Source organism: Anarrhichthys ocellatus, unplaced genomic scaffold (assembly GCF_004355925.1).
Source record: "Anarrhichthys ocellatus isolate YVR2014 unplaced genomic scaffold, GSC_Weel_1.0 scaffold2, whole genome shotgun sequence".
Taxonomy (NCBI): Eukaryota; Metazoa; Chordata; class Actinopteri; order Perciformes; family Anarhichadidae; genus Anarrhichthys; species Anarrhichthys ocellatus.
Window position 1 is genome coordinate 11,849,181 of NW_022280032.1, and position 25,664 is coordinate 11,874,844.

The 25,664-nt window shown below is 42.1% G+C and overlaps 1 protein-coding gene across 2 annotated transcripts; it reads right to left on the bottom strand.

Moving 5' to 3' along the window:
* Window positions 1-62: 62 nt before the first annotated feature.
* On the bottom strand, window positions 63-25,471 carry kcp (kielin cysteine rich BMP regulator). Of its 2 annotated transcripts, XM_031869289.1 has the most exons (46): window positions 24,901-25,471; window positions 23,605-24,134; window positions 23,214-23,286; window positions 22,300-22,604; window positions 22,033-22,201; window positions 14,888-14,958; window positions 14,673-14,766; window positions 13,960-14,042; window positions 13,779-13,872; window positions 13,593-13,672; window positions 13,419-13,504; window positions 13,169-13,259; window positions 12,854-12,953; window positions 12,613-12,698; window positions 12,250-12,343; window positions 12,009-12,158; window positions 11,824-11,930; window positions 11,630-11,723; window positions 11,338-11,511; window positions 11,176-11,258; window positions 10,978-11,071; window positions 10,087-10,269; window positions 9,727-9,897; window positions 9,426-9,599; window positions 9,225-9,307; window positions 9,043-9,133; window positions 8,886-8,968; window positions 8,628-8,801; window positions 7,808-7,987; window positions 7,407-7,671; window positions 7,107-7,189; window positions 6,932-7,025; window positions 6,686-6,859; window positions 6,504-6,586; window positions 6,076-6,196; window positions 5,909-5,991; window positions 5,459-5,558; window positions 5,263-5,351; window positions 4,437-4,539; window positions 4,190-4,332; window positions 3,825-3,997; window positions 2,971-3,082; window positions 2,784-2,885; window positions 2,512-2,676; window positions 2,122-2,422; window positions 63-737 (listed from the first exon to the last, which is right to left on the bottom strand). In XM_031869289.1, exons 1-46 carry the CDS (start codon window positions 25,001-25,003, stop codon window positions 517-519), a joined length of 6,312 nt encoding a protein of 2,103 aa, XP_031725149.1. In that variant the 5' UTR covers window positions 25,004-25,471; the 3' UTR covers window positions 63-516. The 2 variants fall into 2 exon arrangements, with proteins under 2 accessions (XP_031725149.1, XP_031725158.1); XM_031869298.1 differs by lacking the exons at window positions 63-737; window positions 2,122-2,422 and having other exon boundaries at window positions 2,591-2,676; window positions 2,784-2,850.
* Between the last annotated feature and the right edge of the window lie 193 nt (window positions 25,472-25,664).

Below are 25,664 nucleotides of genomic sequence, written 5' to 3' on the forward strand. Positions count from 1 at the left end.
CATAAAATGAAATACCACATATATTAGTGAAGCCTTTGTTTATTTGTACGATGGTGAGCAACAACAACAAAAAAAGAGTACCTGAGATTATGTGGCTTCTTGTATATACAGTCACACATTGCACAGTGCTGAAAAAAAACCTGTACAGTAAACAAATGCTCTTTTGGGAGCAAATAATACTGTTAAAATAATCTAAAGGCTGTGGACAATATAATCATAAATGTGTAAAACAAAACAGGTAGGGACAATACCAATGAACATGTGACAAAAAACGACAAAACCCTTGTGTAGTATAAATATTCAGTGCTACATATAAAAGTAAAACAAAGCTGATAAAAACATTAAAATGCAGTATTTCACTTCTGTCAATATGTTAAATCTCCAGGTTTTTCTATTTCAAACTGTATACAGTAACAGAAGGCTGTAGCAGTCCTTGAGTGGATTAAAGATTATGGTGGCAGTGCATATGTGTGCATACAAGTTAAGTGTCCTCTTGAAAGTGAGCAGTCCAGAGAATTATAGGGGTTTGCCATGAATGATCTTGGGGCACTTTTCTGGCTGTATGCAGTAGTTGTTGTGTAGAACCAGACCAGCAGGACACTGGCAGCCTGGGACACAGGGCTTGAAGCAGTGGCTCTCTATCACTCCCAGTGGTACGTCCACGTTAAAGCAGGTGACGGGACACGGGGGTCCGCATTCGTCAAACACAAAGCCCCTCTCCACTGGACAGCCAACAGCTGTGGAAGACAGCAATAGAGAGAAAACAATGAGAGACTGAGAACACTGAGAACATTATGGCTTCAAGGGTGACCAGTGGGAATGAGCAGGTGTCAACAATAAGATCACTTTTTCCAAAACTGTCTTTTCATTTTCATTTGAGGCTAATTTGTTGTGCATGGCTTGCTTCTAGCACTGTGAAGCATCACTGTGCAGTTTACAACAGGAGCAGGTGGACTTGGGTGAGTTTTTGATTGAGTAGAGACCTTTTTGAGATCTAAAAATAAAAAATCAGTTATATGACTATGTGACTATCACTGGTTTTGCTATTATTTTAAGTTGTCACAGGTATAATATGGACTATTTGCAATGTGGTTCAGTAGAATCATCTCTAATCACCTATCATCTTACGTAAAAACCCTGAAAACTTGGTTTCAAATGTTGATGATTTTTCCATTAAAAGTCATCAGTCTGCCCTTCTATCATGTGTCACCAACTCCCACATCAAAACTCTAAACACACGTCAAACTGAGAGTTGATCATAGAGCCTGACAAACGTTAACAATATTAAATAAACAGCATGAACACAGAGTAATAGGGTAAGCTGTGTCACCTTAAAATGGGTGTTTACTTCCCACTGACCAGATAGCTACATATACCAATAGCTAATTATGCAGTCTGAGCAAACTGGAAGGTGTCCTACTTGGGATATTAAGCATTTTCCACCCATTACTTTTGCAATTTGTGCAGTTCCAGGAACAAAAACCATCATATAGAAAGTAGTGAATGAGTGAACGAGTGACACAGCAAGTACAGCAAGTACTACCCTGAGCCTTCCACGTTGTATTCATACTAGTTTGTTGCACTTATTGTATTCGTATTAGTTTGTTGCACTTATTGTATTCGTTTGTTTCTGCACTGTACGTTTGCTCTGGTTCATGCTCTTCGATGCTTGTTTAAAAAAGGAGATGCACTTATGACTTCTGGTGACTAGTAGTTCTCTTGAATACCGATGTTGAATACACTTATTGTAAGTCGCTTTGGATAAAAGCGTCTGCTAAATGACTGTAATGTAATGTTTCATCAGGACAGTGTGGGTGAGGTTTGATCAGATTTGATTAACAGTGGTTTAGCAACATATGCAAACAACCCCCAAAATGTCCAAATATTTTGATTCAAATGTTGCAAAAATCTGATTGGTACACAGAAGTATGTCTGTATAACTGAGCTTCAAATCAGTGAGGAAAGCACAGCGACAAACAACAATACAGAGATCCCTCATGTGAAATGACAAAAACAGCTCTAACTTTGGCTGATTATTTCCAGCATGCCACATGCTCATCCAGCAAAGAAGTTGCTCAAGAAAATATATTAGCAGGACCTTTAAGTGTGTGCTTTACTCACCACACAGCGATGGGCTCCTCCATTGCAAGATGACTCCAGCCTCTCTGCACTGACTGGCATAGGCCTCCAGTGTGTCACACAGACACTCATCAGTGTTGGCCCCGCAGGCACAGAGGTCGTACACACAGGCTCCGTACCACGGTTCAGGAGGCACCACACGATGGCAGGGCTTAAAGACAGCAGACTTCAGGACCTTACAGCGAGCGTTAGCCCCCTTCTTGGCCTGGTAGCCTGCGTCTTTACAGGGATCAACATTCTTACCGGGGCGACAGGATGAGAGGGAATGGCTACCATTCGTGACCTAAAATGACATGCAGTTAAATTATTTTTGTATGACGATTGCACTTTTACTCTGTGTATTCTGTGTTGTTCTATGTATTTTTATTTTACCTTCCAGCTGTTGCCAAAGTCAGCCTCTGACAGGCTGAGTTGTCCGCTGGGCATTCGGAGGTCATCCTGGTAGTAGTTGTTGAAGTTTCCACAGAGCCCACAGGTGTGGCCCTTATAGGAGCCTGGCACACTCACTTCCAGATGTGAGCGACCACTCCACAGTACCTAAAGGTGAACCAGGGGGTGTATAAGTGTGGTACAGAATCTGAAGTACCTTACTGTTTCCAATCATACGTTAAGCACAAAGATGATGAGAGATAACGAGGCTGTACCTTCAGCCCGATGTTAGTGTTGAGTAAGATGGTGTTTGCTTGTCGCTCTACGTAGATGTACGGTTCTCTGAGGAACGGCAAAGTCACAACCTCATCATTCACCTGAAGAGTACAACAATGGCTGAGTGGATGCATATCACAAACATGACTGTGCAAAAAGTATTTGTAAGTATTTGAACACACAAACCTTCACAACCCAGTCCTGGAGTAGCTGCACTGTGATGTCTCCTATAAACACGGTCACCTCTTTGGTCCAGGACACTCCTTTACGGCCACGATCATCGTTAGTGGCATGAACACTGTACACACAAGGATGAGTCATTGGGCAGGGCAAAAAGAGTAACAAGTTGTTTATTACTGTTCTAAATATATAAAGTCATGTCTTTTCTACAGCAGGTTACAAAAGCAACGCATCTTGAAAACTGGATGTTTTTGCAAACTAGCATTAGCAGCAGCGAAATACACTGGATATGTGTGTCAGATACTTTACAGGCAAAAGATGTGTAGGACAGTAGCTCCCAACCTTTTTGGCTTGTTGCCCCCTTGTTTTAAAAAAGTATTTCTCTTTAGAATGACATATGAATAAGTAAATATACAACAATCAAGGTTAAAGTTCAGTTGTTTATTATTTATTTAGGAGTTAACACCCGGAAACTGATCAGTTGCTTCATCAGGACTGTGTGAGGTTGATCAGCTGTCATCAAATTTTGATTTAAATATTGCTAAATCCGTATTTGCCCATATAATTATGTGACATCACCTTTTTATAAACGCCAACTTCAAACCAGTGAGAATAAATCACTGTTTTCAGATATTTCTAATTTAAATTAATCATAAATGTTCAAACTTTGGCAGAACATATTGTTTTCATGCAAAACCCCATCACTCATTAAGAAGAAGACCTTTAAAACAAAGCAACGTCTACTTCTGACCCCTCATCACAGGTGAGTTGTGAGCAGTTCAACCAAAGATCGTTTCCTTTGAATAATCTTTACAAAGCAAACAAAACATGTCTACTACCTACATGCAGCACTTGCTCACCTGAAGTCTCCACTCTCACAGTCCTGTGCCAGGATGTATGTGCACGCTCCCTGGAAGTGCAGCATGCGGCCATCGAAGGTTCGATAATGAGGGTCGCCGAAGGCAATGCAGGTGGCTGGACGAGGAAGGCAATGAGGACAACACAAACCTGGGACAATGGCTGGCATCTCATCCTGCAAACATACACAAACACACACACACACACACACACGTAGGACCAGGCCAGAGTGTTAATACTGATGAGAAATGTCAGATATTTAATGTCTCTCTACAGACTGATGGTTCAACACATTGAGACATCATGAGAACATTTCAGACTATGATGAAACACTGAGAAAGACTGTGTGGGTGTTTGTTTTACTGACTGTTGCACAGGTTAGGGGAGGGCAGCGTTCACTGTGACAGTGTACGTCTCCAAACACACATGTACAGCTGGTGCACTCATCCACCTCCCACTGTTCGTTAGAGTTGTACACTGTTCCCTGGTACAAACACGACGCCTCTGAGTCTACAACGCACATGTCAAGACAGAGACACACATACACAAACATTAAACTTGTTAGGCAGAACACTAAAGTTGTGGAAGCTCACTGTACTGGCTGGGTTTGATACCTTGGCATTCGTAGCAGCATTTCCCTTGAATCTTCACTTGTTTCTGGCCATTGAGACAAAATGCAGGTAAACACTCCTCAATGCTGCACTCAATATAGCCCAGCTAAGGATGAAACAGAAAGAACAGATTACTTTAAAAGTAGATGGTCTGAATAGACACAAGATTAACAATCCTGGGTCCAGCGGTGGAAAGTAATTACGTCTATGTATCATGTACTGTACTAAAGTGTGATTTTGAGGTCTTTTACTTGAGTATTTCCATTTTATGCTGCTTTATACTTTGCCATCCCTCCATTTCGTGAACGAATTTGAAGTTTTTACTCCACAACATAATCAGACAGATATAGTTACTAGTTACTTCTCAGATTCATATTTTAAATATAAAACTTAAGATCAGTTTATAAACTATGATGCCTTTTTATAGATTAGTTTAGGAAATGTTTGGTGTGAGGTTTTTCAACTTTTTCAGCATATGCACATTACCAGAATCCAAACCTTCTATTCGCAGAACATTGCTTTTATTACTGTTTTTAGATTTGCACTATTCAACTCTTCAATGCAATGACCTTGAATGCTGCTTGCAATCCTATGGCCAGACCCATCTTTCACTGTCTTCATATCCTTCACTCTTCTAAACTTCTTCAAAGGCCTTTTACTTGTTTTTTAATTGTCCCCAAGTCTTGTTTAGTATAACCTTGACCTGTGTTAATATTTGCTCTGGCATATTATCTCGTATTTGAACATTGTTTTGAAAAGCGGTGTGTAAATGTTACTATCATTAGTTAAAGCATAGCATGAGCAATGTAGGAATTTCTGTAAGACTCACGTTACAGGTACATGTGACGCAGTCGTCATCGCTGTCTGTCCAGCTGCTGCCGTTGGCCACACGTCTGTTCTGGCCCTCAATCACACAATCTGCATGAAACAAAGGAGAACCGTCACAATAATGGATGTTTTAATGCCAATGAGACTTCCTCAAAATTTGAAAATGTCAAACGGGAGGAAAGCAGGTGTGGTTTCACCTTTACACACAGGGCAGCATGAGTCTGGAGAGTTGAACTGTTCATTGCGAGGGCAAGTGAGTCGGAGGCAGTTTTGGTGTAAGCAGGTCCATGTCAGGTCCTAAATCACAGACACAGGATCACTGTAGTGCTCAAAATCACATGGGATGTTGACAGAAGTACCAAGAATTTAGATCTCAAGGTGCAGCGATGTCAAACTAAAACTCACTTTCATTGAAAGGATTTAAGTAAATGAAATGGCAAAAATCTAACATTTTATATGATTTCCGACAGATATTCTAATTACATTACTTATTTGTTCAACTGTTATATACATGTTTCCATTACAGGCTATAACAAGCTGTGTCAGCGTCATTCTCTTACTTAGCTTCAGATTGAGTCATACATCACTTTATTCTTGACGTCCTGTATTCACAATAGAACTTAGGAAAAGTGTCGTTGCTGCGGTACCTTGCACTGGCAGGTAAAACAAGGGTCATCTGTTGCCAAGACCTCGTTGCCAATCAGTGCAGCGGTGCAGTTGCTGAGAGGCTCTAAACATACACACAAATGTTGCAGAGCTCAGGGACAATGCAGAGATAACAAACATTGTATCGCAAATGCAGTTTGGTACTGACGTGCACAGACAGGACAGCAGGAGTCTGGCCCAGAGAACAAGATGTTGCTCTTTGGACAGTCGACCAGACTGGGACACTGCTTGCGGTAACACCTCAGGTGTTGCTCTCCGTCCGGCATCACCTGAGACACACACACACACACACACACACACAGGTTGGACTACAATGACTACTATTACTAATACTACTTCTGTTATCAAGGACAGCTGAAACTATTTGTTGATTCATCTATTAATTGATAGAAGATAATCAGAGACAATTCATTAATCATTTAAGTCATCTCTTTAACAACAATGGCAAATATAATGTAGTTCCAGCTTCTCAAGGTTGAAGATTTACTGCTTTAATCAATTCATCTCGAAAAAAATAAACAAACATAAAAAATGTCACAATCAGGTCTCCAGATGTCAGGTGTGTGTGTATCGTACCTCACAAGTGCAGATCTGACAGGGGTCATCGGCTGGATGGAAACTGTCACCTGGACCATACACTCTGCCCTCAAATACACAATCTACACAAAAAAACAATAATATAAGATTAAGCATCAGAATGCAAGACAATGCTAATATGTAACATGAAGCTTATGTGCCTTTGATCCTCATTTGCTTACCAGCACACACAGGGCAACACTCCCCAGGCACGCTGATGAAGTTGATGCAGGGCGATAAACAGCGTACTTCAGAGCAGGTGGTCACCCCGTCCACACACATACACGTCATACACGGGGTGGAGTCTGCGAACCAGCTGCTGCCCTCTGTATGCTCCTCTCCTCCATACACACAACCTGAGAAGGAAAATTAAATCACTGGTAAAAACTAATTCCATCTGCAATTATGATTTTTAGAGATCTATTTACCTCTACAGCGAGAACAGCAGGCTCCTGGATCGGTCACCTGATACATACAAGGCAGTTTGGGACACTCTGGAGACGCACAATGCACCTCACCTGCCTGCAAGACACAGATAGATTAACAATTAAACCCATAGAGAGTGCAAATATGGAGGAAAAAGACAGAGGTGAGGAGTCAGACCCGGCAAGTGCAGGTGGAGCACTGGTTTGAACTCAGGGTCCATGTCATCCCGTCATTGAACTCCTGTCCATCAAGCAAACACACTGAGACCAGAGACAAACAAAGGATAGAGACAGATTCATCAATTAAGTCTCTTTTAGAGAAATATAGCTTATTTTTATGTCGGTGTGATTTTTAATGTCCTTGAATTTCCGGTGACTTTTATAAATTCCATTAATACTTTTAGGTGAAAGTTAAATTGAAGGAAGTAGTAACACGTAAGCCTTCTCATGCCATTTACACAAACAGTTCAGGAAGTACCTGTGCACTCAGGACAGCACTGCCCTGGCTTGGTAACTGGTCGGACGCAGGGTGTTGGTGGGCAGACCAGGGGCACACAGGTGACGGTGCCTTTGACACAAGTGCAGCGCTGACAGGGGTTGGAGGAGGGTTTGAAGGTTTGACTGTGAGAGTGGACGACACTCTCATACAGACAGGAGTCACAGGCGGGGCAGCAGGTATCTGAAGGGACTGGGTGGGAGCACCGGACTGGACAAGGTCTCTTCTGACAGTTTACCACCTCATTCTGACCAGAGGAGGGGATGAAGGGACAAGTTGGAAAGAAAGAAAAAGAGGGGAGATGGAATTAATCATACAATTTGACTTTGTATCAACTGCAGAGTATTATTTCATTTTCATCCATTAAGAATTGTCAGACTGACCAGACAGGAGCATGAATAGCAGGGATCAGAAGGAGAAGGGAAGGAGGAGCCGGACTGATATTCTTTCCCCCGATGAAGACAAATCCCTGTGCAGACAGGGCAGCACTCCCCAGGAGGGGTCAATGGACGTACACAGGCCACACGTGGACAAGACACATGCATACACACCACACCACCGTTCTGTACACAAAAACACACGCATTGAGGTTGACAATATTTCTTTTGTATATTCATTATAGTCCTTATGTACAACTGAAGATAAAAAAGATGAAGGAGTGGTAGCTAGGTGTATTCATGCTCCATGTGCAAAAACTAAACTCTGCTCTTCACAGTACTGATTGGATTAAATGGATACTCCATTAAAAGTTACCAGCAGTATCATTTTTAAAGCATTGATTGTTTGCAACATAATAAACAGAAACAAGTGGATTATGCGGCAAACTGAGGTTCATAGGTTTTGACACTTTATTTTGGTGTTGCTGTGGGACTCCACTGGATCTACTGTAAGTGCTGTAAATCAAAGAAGAAGAAGAAGCACACTTTTCAGAGCCTACAAGGGGCAAGTATTTGATACTCAAAAGATAGACTCCTGTTGGACTATTCTTTTAAAACATCCCTGTGACTTTAAACACGTTAGTCATCTTTTTATCACTGATGAGCCATCTAATTCTGTTCCACAGCTCTAACACCAGTGGGGTGTTTACTGCAAACGTAGAGCACCTTGCTAGTTAGGGTTTCCACGGTTATCTGATGGTTTTCATAAATATATAAGTAAAAAAACAAACAGTGGATACAAATTCAAATACGTGCGCGGTAGTACCAGACAGGAGCAGAGCTGGCAGTGGTCTGTAGGGTGTGGGAATCGCTCTCCGTTGAAACAGCCTCGTCCATTAAAGTTGCATCCATCACAGACTCCACATGCACAGCCATCCAGAGCTGGATGTGAGCATGACACAGCAGTGCATCTTCTCTGTGTACACACCACTTCACCTCTCTATGGAGAAAAAAGATAATATGTACAGTAGCTGTGAGGGTGCAGAGAGACCCCCAAACTAAATGCAGCCCTTCTCCCTCTCACTGAGCATGTGCAGTCCTGGCACCCTCCCTCTCCTCCTGGAAGGATCTGTCCGTCAACATAAGTCACACCTTGGAATTGACAACCTATGCACAAATTAAACATCAATGAACAACTTACTCTATATAACGTGAACTGTGATACGTTGTAAGCTGGTTACCGTCACAGACAGGGCAGCCACAAGGGTTGGTGAACGGGTGAGGACAACGTGCGGCTGGACACAACTTCTTCATACATCGCACTGAACCACTCTGTAAGAAAAGACGCGTGACACATTCGTCTATAAGAGATTAACCAGCAGGAATGTGTACCTGAATGCGTGTGCGTGTGTGTTGATGCTACCTGGCAGGTGCATTCAGCGCAGAGGTTTCCTGGGTCAGTGATTAACTGACCATTTGCAAGGACTGCACTGTTATAGAAACAGCCTGTCAAATAAAGACAAGTTTATTTTGCCATTTTGTAATCATGGGAAAGATGAACAAATTTAAAATCAGTCATCCTAAACTAGGAATGTGGGCAGAGTTTGATTTTGAGTTCACATACGTTCACATTCTCCACAGCATTGTCCGGGTGGTTTGTAAGGGTGGCTGCACTCTCCATAGCAAGGTATCTTGGTGCAGATGACCTCTCCTCCGTAACAGTAACATACGCCACAAGGGTCTTTGTCATCACCAAACTCTGTGCCATCAGGGTATTCTTTCCCATGAAACATGCAGCCTGCAAATAGAAAACTGGAGATTAAGATATTTTTGAGACAACCGTGGGTATATACTTTAGTTCCCAATTAAAACTGTTGACAGATATGTCTGTGGATCATCTTCAGTAATAATAGCTTTTCACTCACTATCACAGGACATGCAGCACTGTCTCTGGACTGGGTGGTTACAGTTGGACGGTGGACAGTGTTTCCTCTCGCACCGGACAGAGCCCTCACGGCAAGCACATACTGCACATTGATCAGATGCATCATCCCAAGTCTCCCCATTAGCTCGCTCTCGGCCCTCGTAAAAGCAGCCTGTAAGGGAAATGAGACAGAGAAAACATGATTAAACCATAAAAAAGTGCAGTTTCTTATATGACTGAACAACTGCGTCAAAATTGCTGAGCTCTTTTGTTAAAACCGATGACATAAAGTTCTTGATCAAAATATACAAACTGCTTTGTCTTTGTGTTACAATATCTTGGCAGAGATAACAAATTGTACCTTCGCATGTCCGGCAGCACTGCTGTGTGATGGGATGAGAACATGGAGCAAAGGTGCAGGGCTTGCGCTGACAGTGAACTGTCCCATTGGTGCAGGCACATGATCGACAGTTGTCAGCTGGGTGGTAGAAACGCTCAGTGTGTCTGTAGGGTTGCTGTTCATACACACAGCCTGATGGAGGAGCTGAGGGAATATCAGGGGAAAAAAATCACCTGTGTGTCTCTACTATACAACTTCATAATCTATGCTGTGTTCGACCATCATGAGCCAGGAAACAAACTCAACCACAGAAGATGTACCAACCCGACCAATGAAATGAGGAGTTGTAGCATCTGTCTGAAAGGAAAACCATCAAACTCTACAATCCCTGATGACTAATAATTAGTAACACATGGTTTAAGGATTAATATAATGATCTCTTAAGCTTTCTCTTTTCAAAATAAGGATCAGATGAAGACGATATGAAGCCATAATTTCATATAAACATAAAATACCAATTCAAAATAGGAACGATAAGGGGTATAATAACTAACAATAACAAACAGTTGAGTGTAAAAACCATAATGCTGGCGCTTTTGGGGATGTAAACAGGAAGTAAAATGTTGCCATGGAGTCAGTTAGTTAGCTTTGTTTCATTAAAAGTATGGCAAATTAATTCTCATGAGTTGTGTCTGTGTGTTCAGATTTGTGTCAAAGAAAGAACGTTTTTTGAAGCAAATTGTGATAATTGGGCACTAATGTCAAAACTAATTACCTCATTGAGCTCCAACTGCTGACTGAGTTGATATATGAGCGAATTTACATGCCAAACTACAATAACTAACTTCGCGGCTATTTTAGAGCACTTCCATTTCTCACCCTTCTGAACTTTTCTCTCTCGCACATCCTTACCAGGGCACTGGGGGCAGCAGTTTCCAGGCAGCACATTTGGGTTGGCGCATGGCAGCAGTGGACACCTCTTCATCAGACACTGGACATTCCCATTCTACGAGAAATACAACACAGACTGAAATAAAAACCTGCCTCAAGAAAACCACAGGTGATCAAACACAGCAGGGTTAGACATGCTGTGATGCTCATTGTTCTTACTATGCAGCTGCATGTCCTGCATGTGTCAGTAGGATGGGGAAACTCCTGTCCATTGGGATACTCTTTCCCAGCATAGCTGCAGCCTAATATAGAGGAATGTTGTGTACATTTTAATTTGGTAAATTCATTTGTATTCCTTATAGAAAATGTATGTTTCCTCACCATTGCAGTTGTTTTGACAGCATGTTCCGTGTAGAGGCGCGTTACAGTGAGGATAAGGGCATTGGGCTTGGTGGCAGTCAATCTGGCCGCTCACACACTTACACTCCTCACACACACTCACAGGGTTGGGAAAAGCCTCTCCATCCACAAATATGCGGTTTTCAAAGGAGCAGTCTGAGAGAGATGCAAACACGTGGACATTATAGTGAGCTGACTGACAATAAACTAAAAGAAAATTAAAGAAACATGTGCTACTTGATTCATGACCATATCTAGTTCTGAGTTTGGGTACCTGGACATTTAGGGCAGCACTCTCCAGGTGGTGTGTATGAGTTAGAACAGTTAAGTGGAGGACAAGGTCTTCTCTCACACTCTACGCTGCCATGCTGAGGAGGAGGGAGGGCTGTTTCAGCATGTTTGAAGGCAAACAGTACTATGTATTGTGTGTGTGTGTGTGTGTGTGTGTGAGAATGGAGATGTGCTCACCTTACATGTGCAGAGGTGGCAGGGGTGGTCAGGAGTCGTAAACCTCTGGCTATTGCTATAGATACGATGGTTATAGGTGCAGCTTTCACACAATGCACAACATGAGCCTGGGGAAAGGAAAAAGACAGTGTACTGACGTTACACTGTCACCTGCATATGAACAAAGCTCAGACACACAGTCTTACCAGTAGTCTTGCTGGGATGCAGGCACTCGGTCGGGGGGCAGTGTGTGTGTGTACACCGCGTCTCTCCATTCACACAGGTGCAGCTGGAGCAGGGACCCTCAGGGTGCCAGTTGGAGCCTTCCTCATATTCTACCTCCTCCAACACACACGCTACAATGAAAAAATGAGTCATATATTCATTGATGAGTTGCACCTGTGTGTGAGTGTGTGTGTGTGTGTGTGTGTGTGAATGCATTATAACCTTTGCAGATTGGACAGCAGAGACGTGGGTCTATAATGGGGTTGGAGCACTGGACAGGAGGGCACTTCTCTTCACGGCAATTGACATTCCCACCCTAAAACAGATACAAGTATTAAAACGTTGTGATGTGTTTCGGTTTAAAAGATCATACAGAACAATAATAGCTATTATGTGCATGCTCGATCAGGTACTATGTTATAAAATGCTTTGAAAGGTATAAAATCATACTGTGCTTGAGACATGAAACATTTCCCCCTTTGTGAATGAAGCCTAATGCACACTTGCTCATTAAACCAGACATGTTTCAATGCAAAAATGCTCAAGTTTAACCACTTTCTTCTTGAATATACTGACTGGACTTGCCTTACACCTGCACTGCAGACAGGGTCCACTTCCAGCAGGGATAAACACTTTTCCATCAGCATAGACCCTCCTGTCATACTCACATTCTGTGGGAACAAATAAAAAAAACTTGTATTATGTTTGCGTCAGTTTGAATAGTAAAAGTAGAATTGGAGGATGGCATGCAATCGGCAAAACAAACTTGACAAAGACATGAGGAAATTACATATTTTTGACAAATTTACAGATACCGACTACTGACCACGGCATGTGGGACAACACTCTCCTTTGTGCTTAGCTGGGTGACTGCAGTGTGGTGTAGGACATGATGAATCCATACGCTCACAAGACACTTCTCCTGCCTAGAAACAGGTAGACAAGAGAGATATAGATAGTCAGATACAGTTAGAGATATGTAGGTTATTGCAGATAACCCAATATCTATCTATCTATATATACAGTATATACAATATATATATATTTATTAAATTAACCCCTGGGTCTTGAATACCGGCCAACACATCATCCAGTCACGTGAACATAAAGAAAACAAAAAACTTTGCCAGACTGAACTCACAGAGCAGAGGCAGTGGAGGCAGGGGTCTCTCCTGGAGGGGAACTTCTGTCCATCCACATACACGTTGGATTCATAATCACACTGCTCACACCTACAGATCACACACACACACACACACACACACACACACACACACACACCGTAAACATCTAAAACCTTTGGAAATGTTTCAGTTGTCTTGAAAGTAGGAGATAAGGTGGATTGATGCAGGCTTGGAAGTGATATGGATGACATTAGACAGGTTGGGTACCGTGGGCAACAGTCTCCAGCACGATGTACAGGGTTTCGACAAGTCAAGGCAGGACAAGGAAGAGGTGAACAAGCCACATTTCCGTTCTGGAGGAGAAGGATATAATAAAGATAAACTTGATTTATACACACAAAAATTGAAATGTAATGATGAATGTGATGATAAATAACCTACCAAACATGTGCACTCTTGACAATGGTCTCCAGTAGGGATCACAGCTCCGTTAGAGAAGTCATGACCGTTCACACCACAGCCTACAAGACACAAACACACGCTGTGTCTCTGCAGTTTACTGAAGCCACACACACACACACACACACACACACATACACACTGCTCCAGTTCATTGAAGAAACCCACCTTGACAAACTGGACAGCAGGTATTGGGTGAAGGAGCAGCTGGGTTTTTACATGGAGTGTTGCACTGCTCCCTCTCACAGCGAACATGACCCTCCTGGTGAGAGAACAGAACAAATATCAATACAGATGAAGGTGATGGAGAAGATAAGAGGGTTAAATTGCCAATCACTATCAAACCCACCAAACAGTAGCAGACATCACAAGGATTCCCCACCGACCTCCACTTGGCGCTATGATCATACTGGACACCAGAATGGATACAGCCTGCAAACACATTTTTACATTGCTTTAGTGGTTACTAGAAATGAGCACATAGGACATAAAAAATGTCTCTTTCTGGAGGACAGAACTTTCAACCATTGTCATTCAGAACAATTCCCTCAATTACCCCTCAAATCTGGAGGCAGATTTGCACCCCCTGCTGTCTGGGAGGGATGCTTTCTGGCCAGCATTAAACTGTCAACATATTGTATAAATACAATTCCAGAGTAACAATGATTTTGTGGTGCCGATTCTCTTGCTTTGTTTCTCATTGATCAAAACCAACTAGAAGTGCTTTTACCAAATATATATATTTGTTTATGCTCAGCCCATTTAATGGCTGCCCAAGGATTTGTTGAGATTTTGCAAAGACAATCTTGGTGATATTTTCCTAAAACCTTTGTGAGACATTTAGACAAATTTAATTTTGGAACAACCGTGATACACTTTGACTCCATTTCAGGGTTTGGATGTATTCCAAAAGGAATTTATACAAAGAAGGATCTATGCTTTTTGGCATTTTTTTTATGTAAAAGTGTTTAATGTAGTTGACTGAGGCTCAGGATTTGTTTTGGATTTTTCTCTCTAACAAAGAGTGTTGAGGACAGATTTTTGATTTTGCTGTGTCCTTACCTCTGCATCGCTGGCAGCAGTCTCCAGGTACAGTCTCCCTTTGTGTGCAGTCCAGTGAAGGGCAGGGTTGAGGATTGCATTCCCTGTTACCCTCCTGTTTGCAATGAAAGGACAAAGAGGTGAGAGAAAATGATGAACAGGGAAGACCATGAGCAATTGTTTAAGCTCAAATATGTTCGTATTAATGTAGGTGTATGTTAAAAAAAGATACTCACCTTACACGTACATGTCTGACAGTCATCTCTACTGTAGGACACATTATGAACTGTACCATCCAGCTCACATCCTGAAAATGAGACAGAAGTTTAAGTGCATAAACATTTTTGGGCTTGTGGGTGTGTGTCTGAAATATCCCAGAAGATAAAGGTTTGAGTGTATACTGGTAGTTTGAGTAAGAAAAGAGGAATGTGGAAGTAAGTTTGAGCTTTGTCCCTCTTTGTCTATCAATGCAGATTTTTTTCACCTTTTCTCTACTCACTGGGGAACATCTGGCTCTGCTCTCTCTCTCCAGTGGTGACAGAACGACTCTGATGTAGTATATATGTGCTTGCTCTCACACATACTATATTTTATGGGCCGCAACTATAACCACAAGTGCCTGCAGCCTTCTAGCCGCTAAAGACCACCGGCAAGTCTATTAACACTGGAAGACATTTACTGTAGGAGTAACAGCTCACCGCAACAACTTCCCACATTCTTTGGCTGTTTAAGTTATTTTGATGAAAAAGAACGCTGTTTACTGTACAGCACATACTAAACACTGTGAAGAGCAAAGTCGCTCAATTTGTTCCATCAAAGGCTTTCAGTTAGCTCATGAAATATTATTATGCCGAGCTTGGATATTTCAGCAGATAATTATTTTAATGATAACTCTCCAAAAGACAGAGACAAAGTGTTTGTGTGTGAGAGAGGGCAATAATGACAGAGTGTGAGAGAGGCTAGTGAGGCTGGCTACTGTGCCAGCAGCCAGCAGACATTTCCTCTAGCAATCCAATCATGCATAAGATCAAAGTGTGTGTGGGAGTGTGAGTCTGCGAGTGTGTATCAACTGGGGGCCATTGGAGTCTTCTGGCCAACATGCAGAAACACTTAAGGATAGGATGGATGAAAAGGCCGAGATAGTGACAGAGAGAGTAGTCAAGAGGGGTGAGAGAAGGGACAGTGGGCTGTTTGGGCACATCTGTATTGCATAGATGGTTAAAACGTGAACAATAATCAGAACAAAGTTTACATAACTCTGTGGCAGTAGACTAAGGGAGATATAGAGACAAAGAGAGACAGAGAATAATAGAGTCCTTAATGAGGCCAGTCCAAATTCAACTTAAGTCCCACGTGTTTGTTTCACTCTATTATGACAGGAGGTTCTCCACAGTTACCTCAAATGCTCAAACCAGGAAGTTGAGTACAACTGTATTACCATACAGAGGCAAGGTACTCTAAAAGCTAGAGTATGCATTGGCAAATGGTAGTAATATATTTAAAAAAAATACATTGACAAAAACATGCTACAACTACCAGGATGACGCTTTAGATCTGCATTACCTATTGAGGGCAGCGCAACAAGCTGTAAACACAAGTGACACATTATCCCCTTATAAAGAAGATGAGGTGAGCGTCTGAGAAAACAGTCGACTTTTTACACATCCAGCAGCAACAAGTGATGTTTCTGTCCACCCAAAGAATGTGAGTTCAATACTCACTCTCGTTTATCTCTGTTTTTGGTCTCTACCAACCCCTGAAGGAAATATGTGGCTCTTTCGCAGCTAATTGTTGCAGCATGTCTGTCAACTCCCTTCCCATTACACATATTAATGTGTTACATCCTAAACGTAAAAAAATATTGATAAGAGCAGCTCAAGTCTTGTTTTTTTACTGACCTCCGGTGGAATCTAGCTCAGCAGAAAGTCCTCCTCTCAAATACATTCAGGGTTAATGGAATTTTGTTTGTGCAGCTCGCAGCATTAAAAAAATTCCTTAAAATAATTCAACAATAATAGCGCTTTCCAGAAACAATGTCCCTGATATACACACACTAGTCTACAGACATCGCTGTCAACAGTGCACTTCTTTCAACAGAAAAATGAATCAAATACCTCCACCAACTCCTGACAATGTGGTCTATGGATCATCCAGACTAATAGAGACATTACTGATTATTAAAGTTAATTAATTATTATCAATTATCTCCGTGGCTAGATATCACTAGAGGTAAGTAAAAAAATATAAATGCTTTCTTGTAATATACATAAAACATACACTATGTATATAGAGACCCTATTTCCCCATGTATTTGTCTCCAAGTGACCATAAGGGACACCATTTTTTGAAATTGGTCCCGTATTGAGTACATAACTTACGCCCACTAAAATGATTTTTTTTTCTTTTTTTTTACCACTTACAGGTTCAGATTGTTAAGTGTTTGACAACATTATGAAAATGTTTTTCTTACCTTACAACCTGTTTAGCAGCTTGCTGCTGCAGCGTTATCCCTCAATACTGGACCAATTTGACCTTTTAATGTCAGAATGTAAAATATTTGATATCATATTTCGCTATTGTAACATTGGTAATGAAGTCTTTATCCCATTTCATTCCAGTATCAGTCCTTTCAATCGTCATCCTTATCATGAAGTACTTTCTGCTTCTCTGACCACACAGAGACGATACAGACTGATGGTCCGATCTCTTCTCACTGCTGTAAAAAGTAGACCACTTTATCCTTCCATTTTTTTGGGAAACAGTTCAGGGTTTACCAGCCATGGCATATTACATGGTTTCCGGTAGCTGGATCCCGCCACTCTCTGAAACAGGAACCACAATTGCGCACATGGCAGACCGCCTCGGGGTACAAATGGCAACGGGCCAGACGGCAGAGGTCAGGGCAGCTAATGGGCGCAGAACCAAGTGGACAGCCGCTGAACCAGTGCTTGAAACAAAACCTATAATGTTTCGAAGGAACAGGTTAGAATGCTAAAAAAACAATTGATAAAAGATTCAACTTAATATTCAAGCTATGACTACTGTCTCGTAAAGCCAGCTGGTGTGTATCAAGTTCTATTTTCACCATAAGATTTTAGTTGCAAAGACTTCTGAGATAAGCTTGGTATTTGTGTGCTAAAGCCTTGGGGATAAGTTTACATGATGACACACTCACTTTAGAAACTTTGTAACTTGAGAACAACTGTCAACTTGCTGTTTTAGGTGTAAAATATAGCATGGATCTGCAACTGCATGGCCTTGTTTTTGTCTCAAAGTTATTGAGAAGCAGATATTGGATGGATATAAATTGAATGGCAGTCAAGCAAATGTTGTGTTGGTCCAATCAGGTGTAGGGAGGGCTCATGCTGATGTCTAGGGTAAGGAAGGCACCTGCCATTACTCAACTGTGCAACATACTTAAAATGATGCCTCTCACAAGCAAATATCCACTGAGCTGTGTCATACCACAATGAACATCAAACAACAAATTGTGGGCTGGCTTTGCAAGACTATTGTCAATGTTCTTTTTGTAATGCTGATACCTGTGATCTGGTGTGATTGGAAGCCATATGTTGCTCCTATTTTGAGCAGCTGCTGCATTTTCTGGCTTATTTTGTCCAATCTGTTCCTGCTCTAGTTGACCATTGAGAGCACTGCTTTTGTCCAGATTGAAAGTCATCCAGTCCTGCATGGCCCAGTGCTGGGGCAGGGACAGGTACGGTTGATGCTGTTTAAAGCTCGGTCACTGGATGACATCAACTGTTGCTGCGTGTGGAAGTAGAACCGCAGGTAGTGCGGCCCACCGAAGAACCAGTTGCAGCTGTCCTTGTTGTAACCATCTCTTCGAAAGCCAAATGCATCAAACCCATTGCGATCCAAACCAAATGTATCAAACCCATAGATACTGTAGCCTTTGTCACTGAAGAGTTCGGACATTATCTTGTCTCGGTGTGTCTTATTATCACTCTCCTCCTTCTCAGCTGTCATTGAACGGTTGAACCCATAGCGGTTTAAACCAGACACGTCATATCCATCCCTATCGATAAAGTCCCGATTAAAGCCATCTTTGCCATAGCCCCACCTGTCCCAACCGCTTCAGTCATAGCCATTACGATCATATCCATGTAGGTCAAAACCACTGCTGTCAAAGTCAGCAATGACAAAACTGCTGTGGTGTGAATTGTGCTTGTCAAAGCTATGCATCTGATATTTCAGACTTCCTTGTGGGTGTGTTTGTAATGATGTCGTATTACAAGGTGCACCAATGGTTATGGGCACATACACAACACACATCTGCTTCTGGGAAGAAATCACATCATCGGGGGTAACATCAAAAGGCTTCATCTTCACATGCCTCTGTGCAGTAGGGTAAAGGATGTCACTTTGAGCATGATCATCTTTAGAAGTTTGTCTTTTTGATCTATGCTGATATTTATCTTGCCACAGTGCCCACAGCTTGTCCATGAATGCCATGTGTGAGAGGTATAAAGGGTCGTAAGCAGCCAGAGGGAAAGCCATGTGACCCCCTACCCAAAGCCTAAAGAGGCCAGAAAAGGTCTGCAGAGACAGGGAGAACACTTGAAAGTCTGCCTGGTTTACGGTCCTCTGTAGGGTCACTGCATCTGGCAGCCAAATCTAGAGGGATTAATGGAAATTAGACAAACCACCAGTACCAGTAATACAGCTCAAAACGTTGCACTGCATAGAAAGTACAGGGAGGTGGGCTGTTAAATTAATAAACGCTGTTTGACAAACCAAGGAGTTGAAATGCCGTCTGAGACAAGGGGACCAGTGGAAACAGGAAGTCAAGCCCTGGAAAGGGTGATGTGGTACGCAGCCGGAGCTGGGATCCCCATCTCCTCCAAACAATCCAGCCTGCCACGCAGCTGAGAGCTTCATCGACCCAGAGTCCACTGTCCACTCAAAATATGGAAGTGCCAGTTTACATGATGACATTGACTGCAGCTCACGCTCCACTAATCGCAGAAAGTAGCGGTGCCAGCTTAGGAAGAAGGCATGATCACTGGCCAGAGGGGAGAACTCAGCTCTCAGTAGCGCAAAGCCCTTCCACAAAGCTAAATCCACATGCAAACACACAAACAGAGACACAATTAAACACATAATAATTATAAAAAGGTATACTTTTAAATTTAAAAAAGCTATGGGGGAAAAAAAAAGACTTACAGTCTTACCTGGCCTGGCGTAGACTTTTCTGATAGCCTGTTGGTACAACCTCATCTCTCTCAGTGTGAGGTCTCTGATCTCGTTGGGTCAGGTGCTTGCACACACAGTCGACTCTGCCACTACGTATGCATGTGCACTCTTCACAGCCTTGCCTTAACCGTTCCCCATATCTCCACAGCTTTTGTTGAAAAAGCAACCACAACCTCCACAACATCTCACATTGGAGCACTTCACTCCAGGAGAGAAGCTCCAGCTTGGTTCCGCACCAAAGCTTGGCACTGTGTTCGAGTGAGGTAATCACAGGTATAAGTGAAATCCAGGTCCTCATGGCAGTTTGCACTTTTAAGGTTTCTTTTAGTACGGTTGAAGTCTATATTGTCGTACGGCATTTCATTCTCCAAATTACCCAGGTCGGATCTACAGAGACTCCTATTCACTGTGGGGATGTTGTATTCATGTTGACTGTAATTGTGATGGCCTGTGGTTAGACCCTGCCTTGATTTGCGAAGGCAACATGCACCCAAAGTGCACTGGTCCATACAGGCATTGAGAGAAGGGAAGTTGTTGCTGCTGTGTCCAGTGCAGTAGAGGAAGTCCTCACAGAGGCCTGAGGTAGGATTAAAGGCCCAGCATCGTTGAAATGGTCGCATCCCTTCACACTTGTTCTCTGGTTTGGGTACCCAACATGCCAAGAAGTGGGGAGGGGGGACACAGGGCCTCTTACCCAGCCTTAAACCCCACTGCAATGCCCATAGCATCCCTGCTGCATTGGGCTCACCCAATGGAGCAGGCCAAGCAATGTCCTACACCTAAACCATTAACACATAACAGACAATAACAAGAGTCATCTAAAAACTAGATCAGAATAATTTGACATTTTGAGAAACACAGTCATTTACTTTTCTTGCAGAGTCATCAGATGAGAAGGTTGATACCACTCTCACATCGGTCCTTTAAACATAAAGCCACAGCCAGGAGATGTTGAACTTAGCTTAGCACTTAGACTCGAAACGGGGAAACAGCTAGCTTCACTCAGTCAAAAAGTAAAATAAAATCGGACTATTAGCAACTACGAGATTGGTATTGATCTTCTTATCTAATTTGTGCAAAGAAATTGTATTTCCCAAAATGTACTACCTCACTATGAGTCTACTCTGGTGTCAAATGTAGCAGTGTACAGAGACAAGTAGGCTACAAACAAAACGATTGACAAGAAAATGCTGAAACTATAAGAAAACTAAAGTAACACAAAACTTAACAAAAGAGGTGTTCAAACCTTCATTTTCATTTGTGATTGTGACCCACCTCAAGCTTTTCAAAAGTTCTTGAGACCTGCCGGGTAACCAAACATACAATAAGCAAATCTTCCAAACTAAAACAATGAAACACCTACTGTAGACAAAGCCTTAGAATAGCACGCAAGGACACACGCTCAACATTACAAGAGGCATCTGCCGCCCTGTTAACAGCTCTGTGATGCTGCACTTACGCACAGCAGGTCTTTGACCTAAATGCAAAAATACCGTCAGTATGCTAACATGCTCACAATGAACATGTTTATGTATTGTTGTAAGGCTTACAATGTTACCATCTTAGTTTAGCATGCTGACATTTGCTGAATAGCACTAAACACAAAATACAGCTTAAGCTGATTTTTATAGAAATCCATTCAATCGCACTAGTTGTTGAAACGTCACTGAAGTGGACTGACATCGCCACACCTGGACATTGCTGCTAGCATGGCTAAAAATGGCTGGAACTAATACATACATTATCACAACATGGACAAAAAAGTTCAACATAGACATTTTGTTGTTTTGTAACACATTATGAATCTACTCTATCCCACTAATCTTGGTAGCAAAATACCTGTCTCAGCTGTCTCTGACACACTGGTCCCTTGGTGTTGGGGGCACAGGAGCAGCGAAACCCAGCAGGGTCAGAAGTCAAGATGAAACATACGCCTCCATTTTGACAGGGGTTAGATAGACAAGGGTCTGAGAGAGGGACGGCCATCTGCAAACTAGCTACTTAACACCAGTTGAATATGTGTTAGTTTAAGGCTTTTGAAAGTGTACCAAAATAATAGTTAGATTTTATTGTGTGTTTGTGTGTGTGTGTGACAAAGATAAACAGAGTGAGCAAATAAGGGAATGAGGGAGCGAAAGAGAACTGTCAGAAGCTGAATAATTTTTACCTTTAATGTTAGCTTGGCATGTGACCTTTCCAGATGTGCACGCACACACAGTGGTGAGGTCAATCTGCCAGCGCTGGCCCTCCTCCACGTCACGTCCCTCCCACACACATCGCTGCCTCACACACTCACATCCCTCCAGGTACTGTACGCGTGACTGTAGGTCTACGTTCTGCAGAAAAACAAAAATAAATCCATGTCCCTTTATATCACCTGATACACTTGTTCTATCTATCATGGTAAGTCATACAATCTAAGTGCAATACACACCTGAGTTTTGACCGTGTCCAGCATATGAGCCAGCTCTTCCAGCCTCTTCTCCAGCTTCTTCAGCCTGTCATCTTTCTGTGCCTGAGAAACAGACTTCACCCCTTGAGGAGATCCCGGGGGCCCCAGCACCACACCTCTCTGCAGCTGGTCACTCTGGACACCATGGAGATAATGGTTGGTTTGGTCCGTTGGCCTGCTGCTTGCTTTGTGTTTACTGGAGGATGCATCCTGCTGGAACATTCGACTGCTGTCAGTCCGAGAATCTGAGCTATCACCGTTTGTAAACTGAGACCAAGGCAGAGCATCTGGAGGGAGAAAGCGGGAGATGTTAGGAGAAGAGATTCCTGGATAATTCTTGCATTAATAAAATAACAAAGTTTGAGCTTAAACAAACATCCTGGGACAATGCTGTCAAAATGAAGACCCACACTGAGGAATTATAAAGAAACTGTTTGGGGGACTATCTGCCTAAGGCCCTGAAGATATGATCCAATTATTAGTCCATATAATTTATGACCGAATAACTATTCACTGACAGAAATTGTCTCATGTCTCCCAGTACAAGAGTACTCAAAATATAATACATTATCAGGGTCAGCAATACAGAGAACGAATGGAGCAAAAGAAAACGAAAAGGGAGTGACACTGTAGCCTCTGGCATCTAGTCAGATTCTTCAGATTGTGCAGTATCTGCTTTTCAGCATTCTGGTAAAAACTGATGAATGAAGCATGAATGCTAGTATATATCTATACAAAAAGGATATCGTTCACAGCTCTATAGTGAGCTTTGCAATGTTTATTTTGAAAGGCATGGTTATGGGGTCTCTTTAGCAATCTTCTTATATATCTATCCTTGTTCTGTGTTCAAAGAAAATAATTAGCATTGAGTTTTGATATAGAAAATCTTTCTTTACCCGTAACATTGTCACAGATCCACGGCCTCCTTAGATATGCTTTCATTGAAATCTCAGCTGTCTTCAAGTATCCCTGCATTCATACAGAAACACAGAAATGCACACATGCTAAATGTTACTGTATATACAGAATTCACATCAAATGGAGGCTGAAATTAAGGAATGTAACTGTAAGTTACAAATAATTACTGTATACATTTTGGAATATACAGTACTGCAGTTACAAACTTCATTGTTATGTTGCTGTTTTTTATGTTTCATCCTTTTGTGATGAACTGCAAATGGACTCAATTATGTCTGAAGAGAAATGGTAATGTATGTAAATCAGTAAACGTCTCATGTTGTCAGTATTTGAGTATGTACAGGTATGCAGTATGTGCAAAAAACTCACACTAAATCTGCTGTCTTTCTTCCCTGGTGTGCTGGCAAGAGTGACCACAGCATCTTGAGGCAGTTCCAGGTTGATTCTCTCGTCACTTTTTATCGGTACAACAACAGCTTCTTGACAGTCTACAAAAAATGCCAGCCTATCAGTCTCCAGGCTCACAGCCAACTGTACCCACTCCTCCCCGGAGAAGGGGTTTCTCCTTGGGAAGTGAAAGCTGGCAGGGCCCTGAGCTCCTCCTCCAGCCTGGTAGTCCAAACGCAGAGAGTTGTGGGTGGAGGAGATGATTTGGAGAATGGGTGAGGATGCAGAGGAGATAGAAAAAAGAGTGGCACTGGAGCCCGATGCCTGATGCCCCACCAAATGCACCCCCATACCACCCTGAAGGTTGGAGAACAAGAAGTGGGAATATTCACGAGAAAGAGTTAGGTACGGGGCTCTGGGACGTATTTTGTATATCACACTGCCAGGACTTTGCAGTCTGGTGACACCGCTGATGTGGTGGGACATGTTGAGGGCTGCCAGAAGGTCGATCACTAGGAGAGAGATAAAACAGACTTGTGACAAACATGCAGACACATACTGCATGAGGTCAAGCTCGGTCAAATGGAGGGTGACACTATGGTTTCTGGGTTGTAATGATTGTGTGAGTCTGTGTGAGACCGAATCAGAATGAAGCCGTTCATCAGCCGGTCACACATGGCTGTTGGAGATAAATCCTCACTGCTAAAAGCTGAAGTTGGTAAGTTTGTTTTGGTTTTTGGGAAAAAATGTATAGTTTCCCCCAGTGGTGGAAAGTAGTCAAGTGCAAGTACACAAAGTAAGTACATAATACAATTATTAAAGAGTACTTGTAATTGAGTATTACAATAGCTATAGGCCTAGCTTCTTTGTAAATAAAGATTTTGGATGAAAACATATGATCAGCTGATAGAATATGATGCATGGTTAATGATTCATCTACCCAACATTATGTAAAGTAGTTGAGATGATTTACACCAACACAACAGCTATAAAATGTTGCTTACACATAACTAATCAGTGATAATAACTGAATGCTATAATATATGGTATGTAAGACTGTACTGCAAAAACAAGTACTTACTTAAGAATATGTTGCATGAAGCACTTTAGTTTTACTTCTTTAGAATACTTTCACTTTGCAGTATTGCTAATGTTTCACTTTAATAAAATTAAAGTGAAACATTTCCATATAAAAATATAAATAAATAAATGAACAAAACTATAAATATGCAAAATAAAAAAACAACAAGTAACCCAAGAATGCTTTTGTAAACTCACCATTCTCGTGATTTGGACTGGAGTGCCCCTGCACAGACAGCACAAAGATACAGAGCAAATGTATCTCCAGCAGCATGAGCGTCCTCAGTTTGCAGCTCTCCATTCTCCAGACGGAACCAAAATATAAAGCCTCGAATAATCTCCAAACAATTTATGCAAAAGGCATGGTATTCATTGTCTTTTTAACCTTAATCTGGTGACATGGACCTTGTACTCTAGGTTGAAGATTTCCCTGTTTTCACTGCGAGCAGATCTTTTCCAAAGAGCACACAGGGGAAACATGAAACATCTGGATGCAGGCAGGGCGTCACTTCTCTGCAGTCACACAATTACATTCCCCCTGGGGCCATATCTACAACGACGTTTCACTCCATGATCACAAAGGCATAGAGTTTGATGATTATTACTATCCTTGCTCAAGATGCTTTTTATATATAACAAGAGAGAGAGAGAGAAAAACACAGACGTGCAGAAAAGTTCAGGTGTGCAGTGTGCGTGAGGTCACCGGTTCTTGTCTGTCTTGTTCAGTTTCCAGTCCCAGAAGGATAGCTGTGGGGGGAAGTCCTTTCTTCCCTTATTTTCCCTCGTTTTTGTCAGGCAAAAAAAAAAACCCATCTCTCCACCCATTACTGCTCAGTGGTGTTGATTCCCAAAGACCTCCGTTTTGGTAATCACCTAAAACCTGGCCTGGAGACTGGAGGGGATCCATGCTGAAAGCAGCCAAACATGTTTTTGTGTGTGTGTGTGCACAGAGAGAGAAAGAG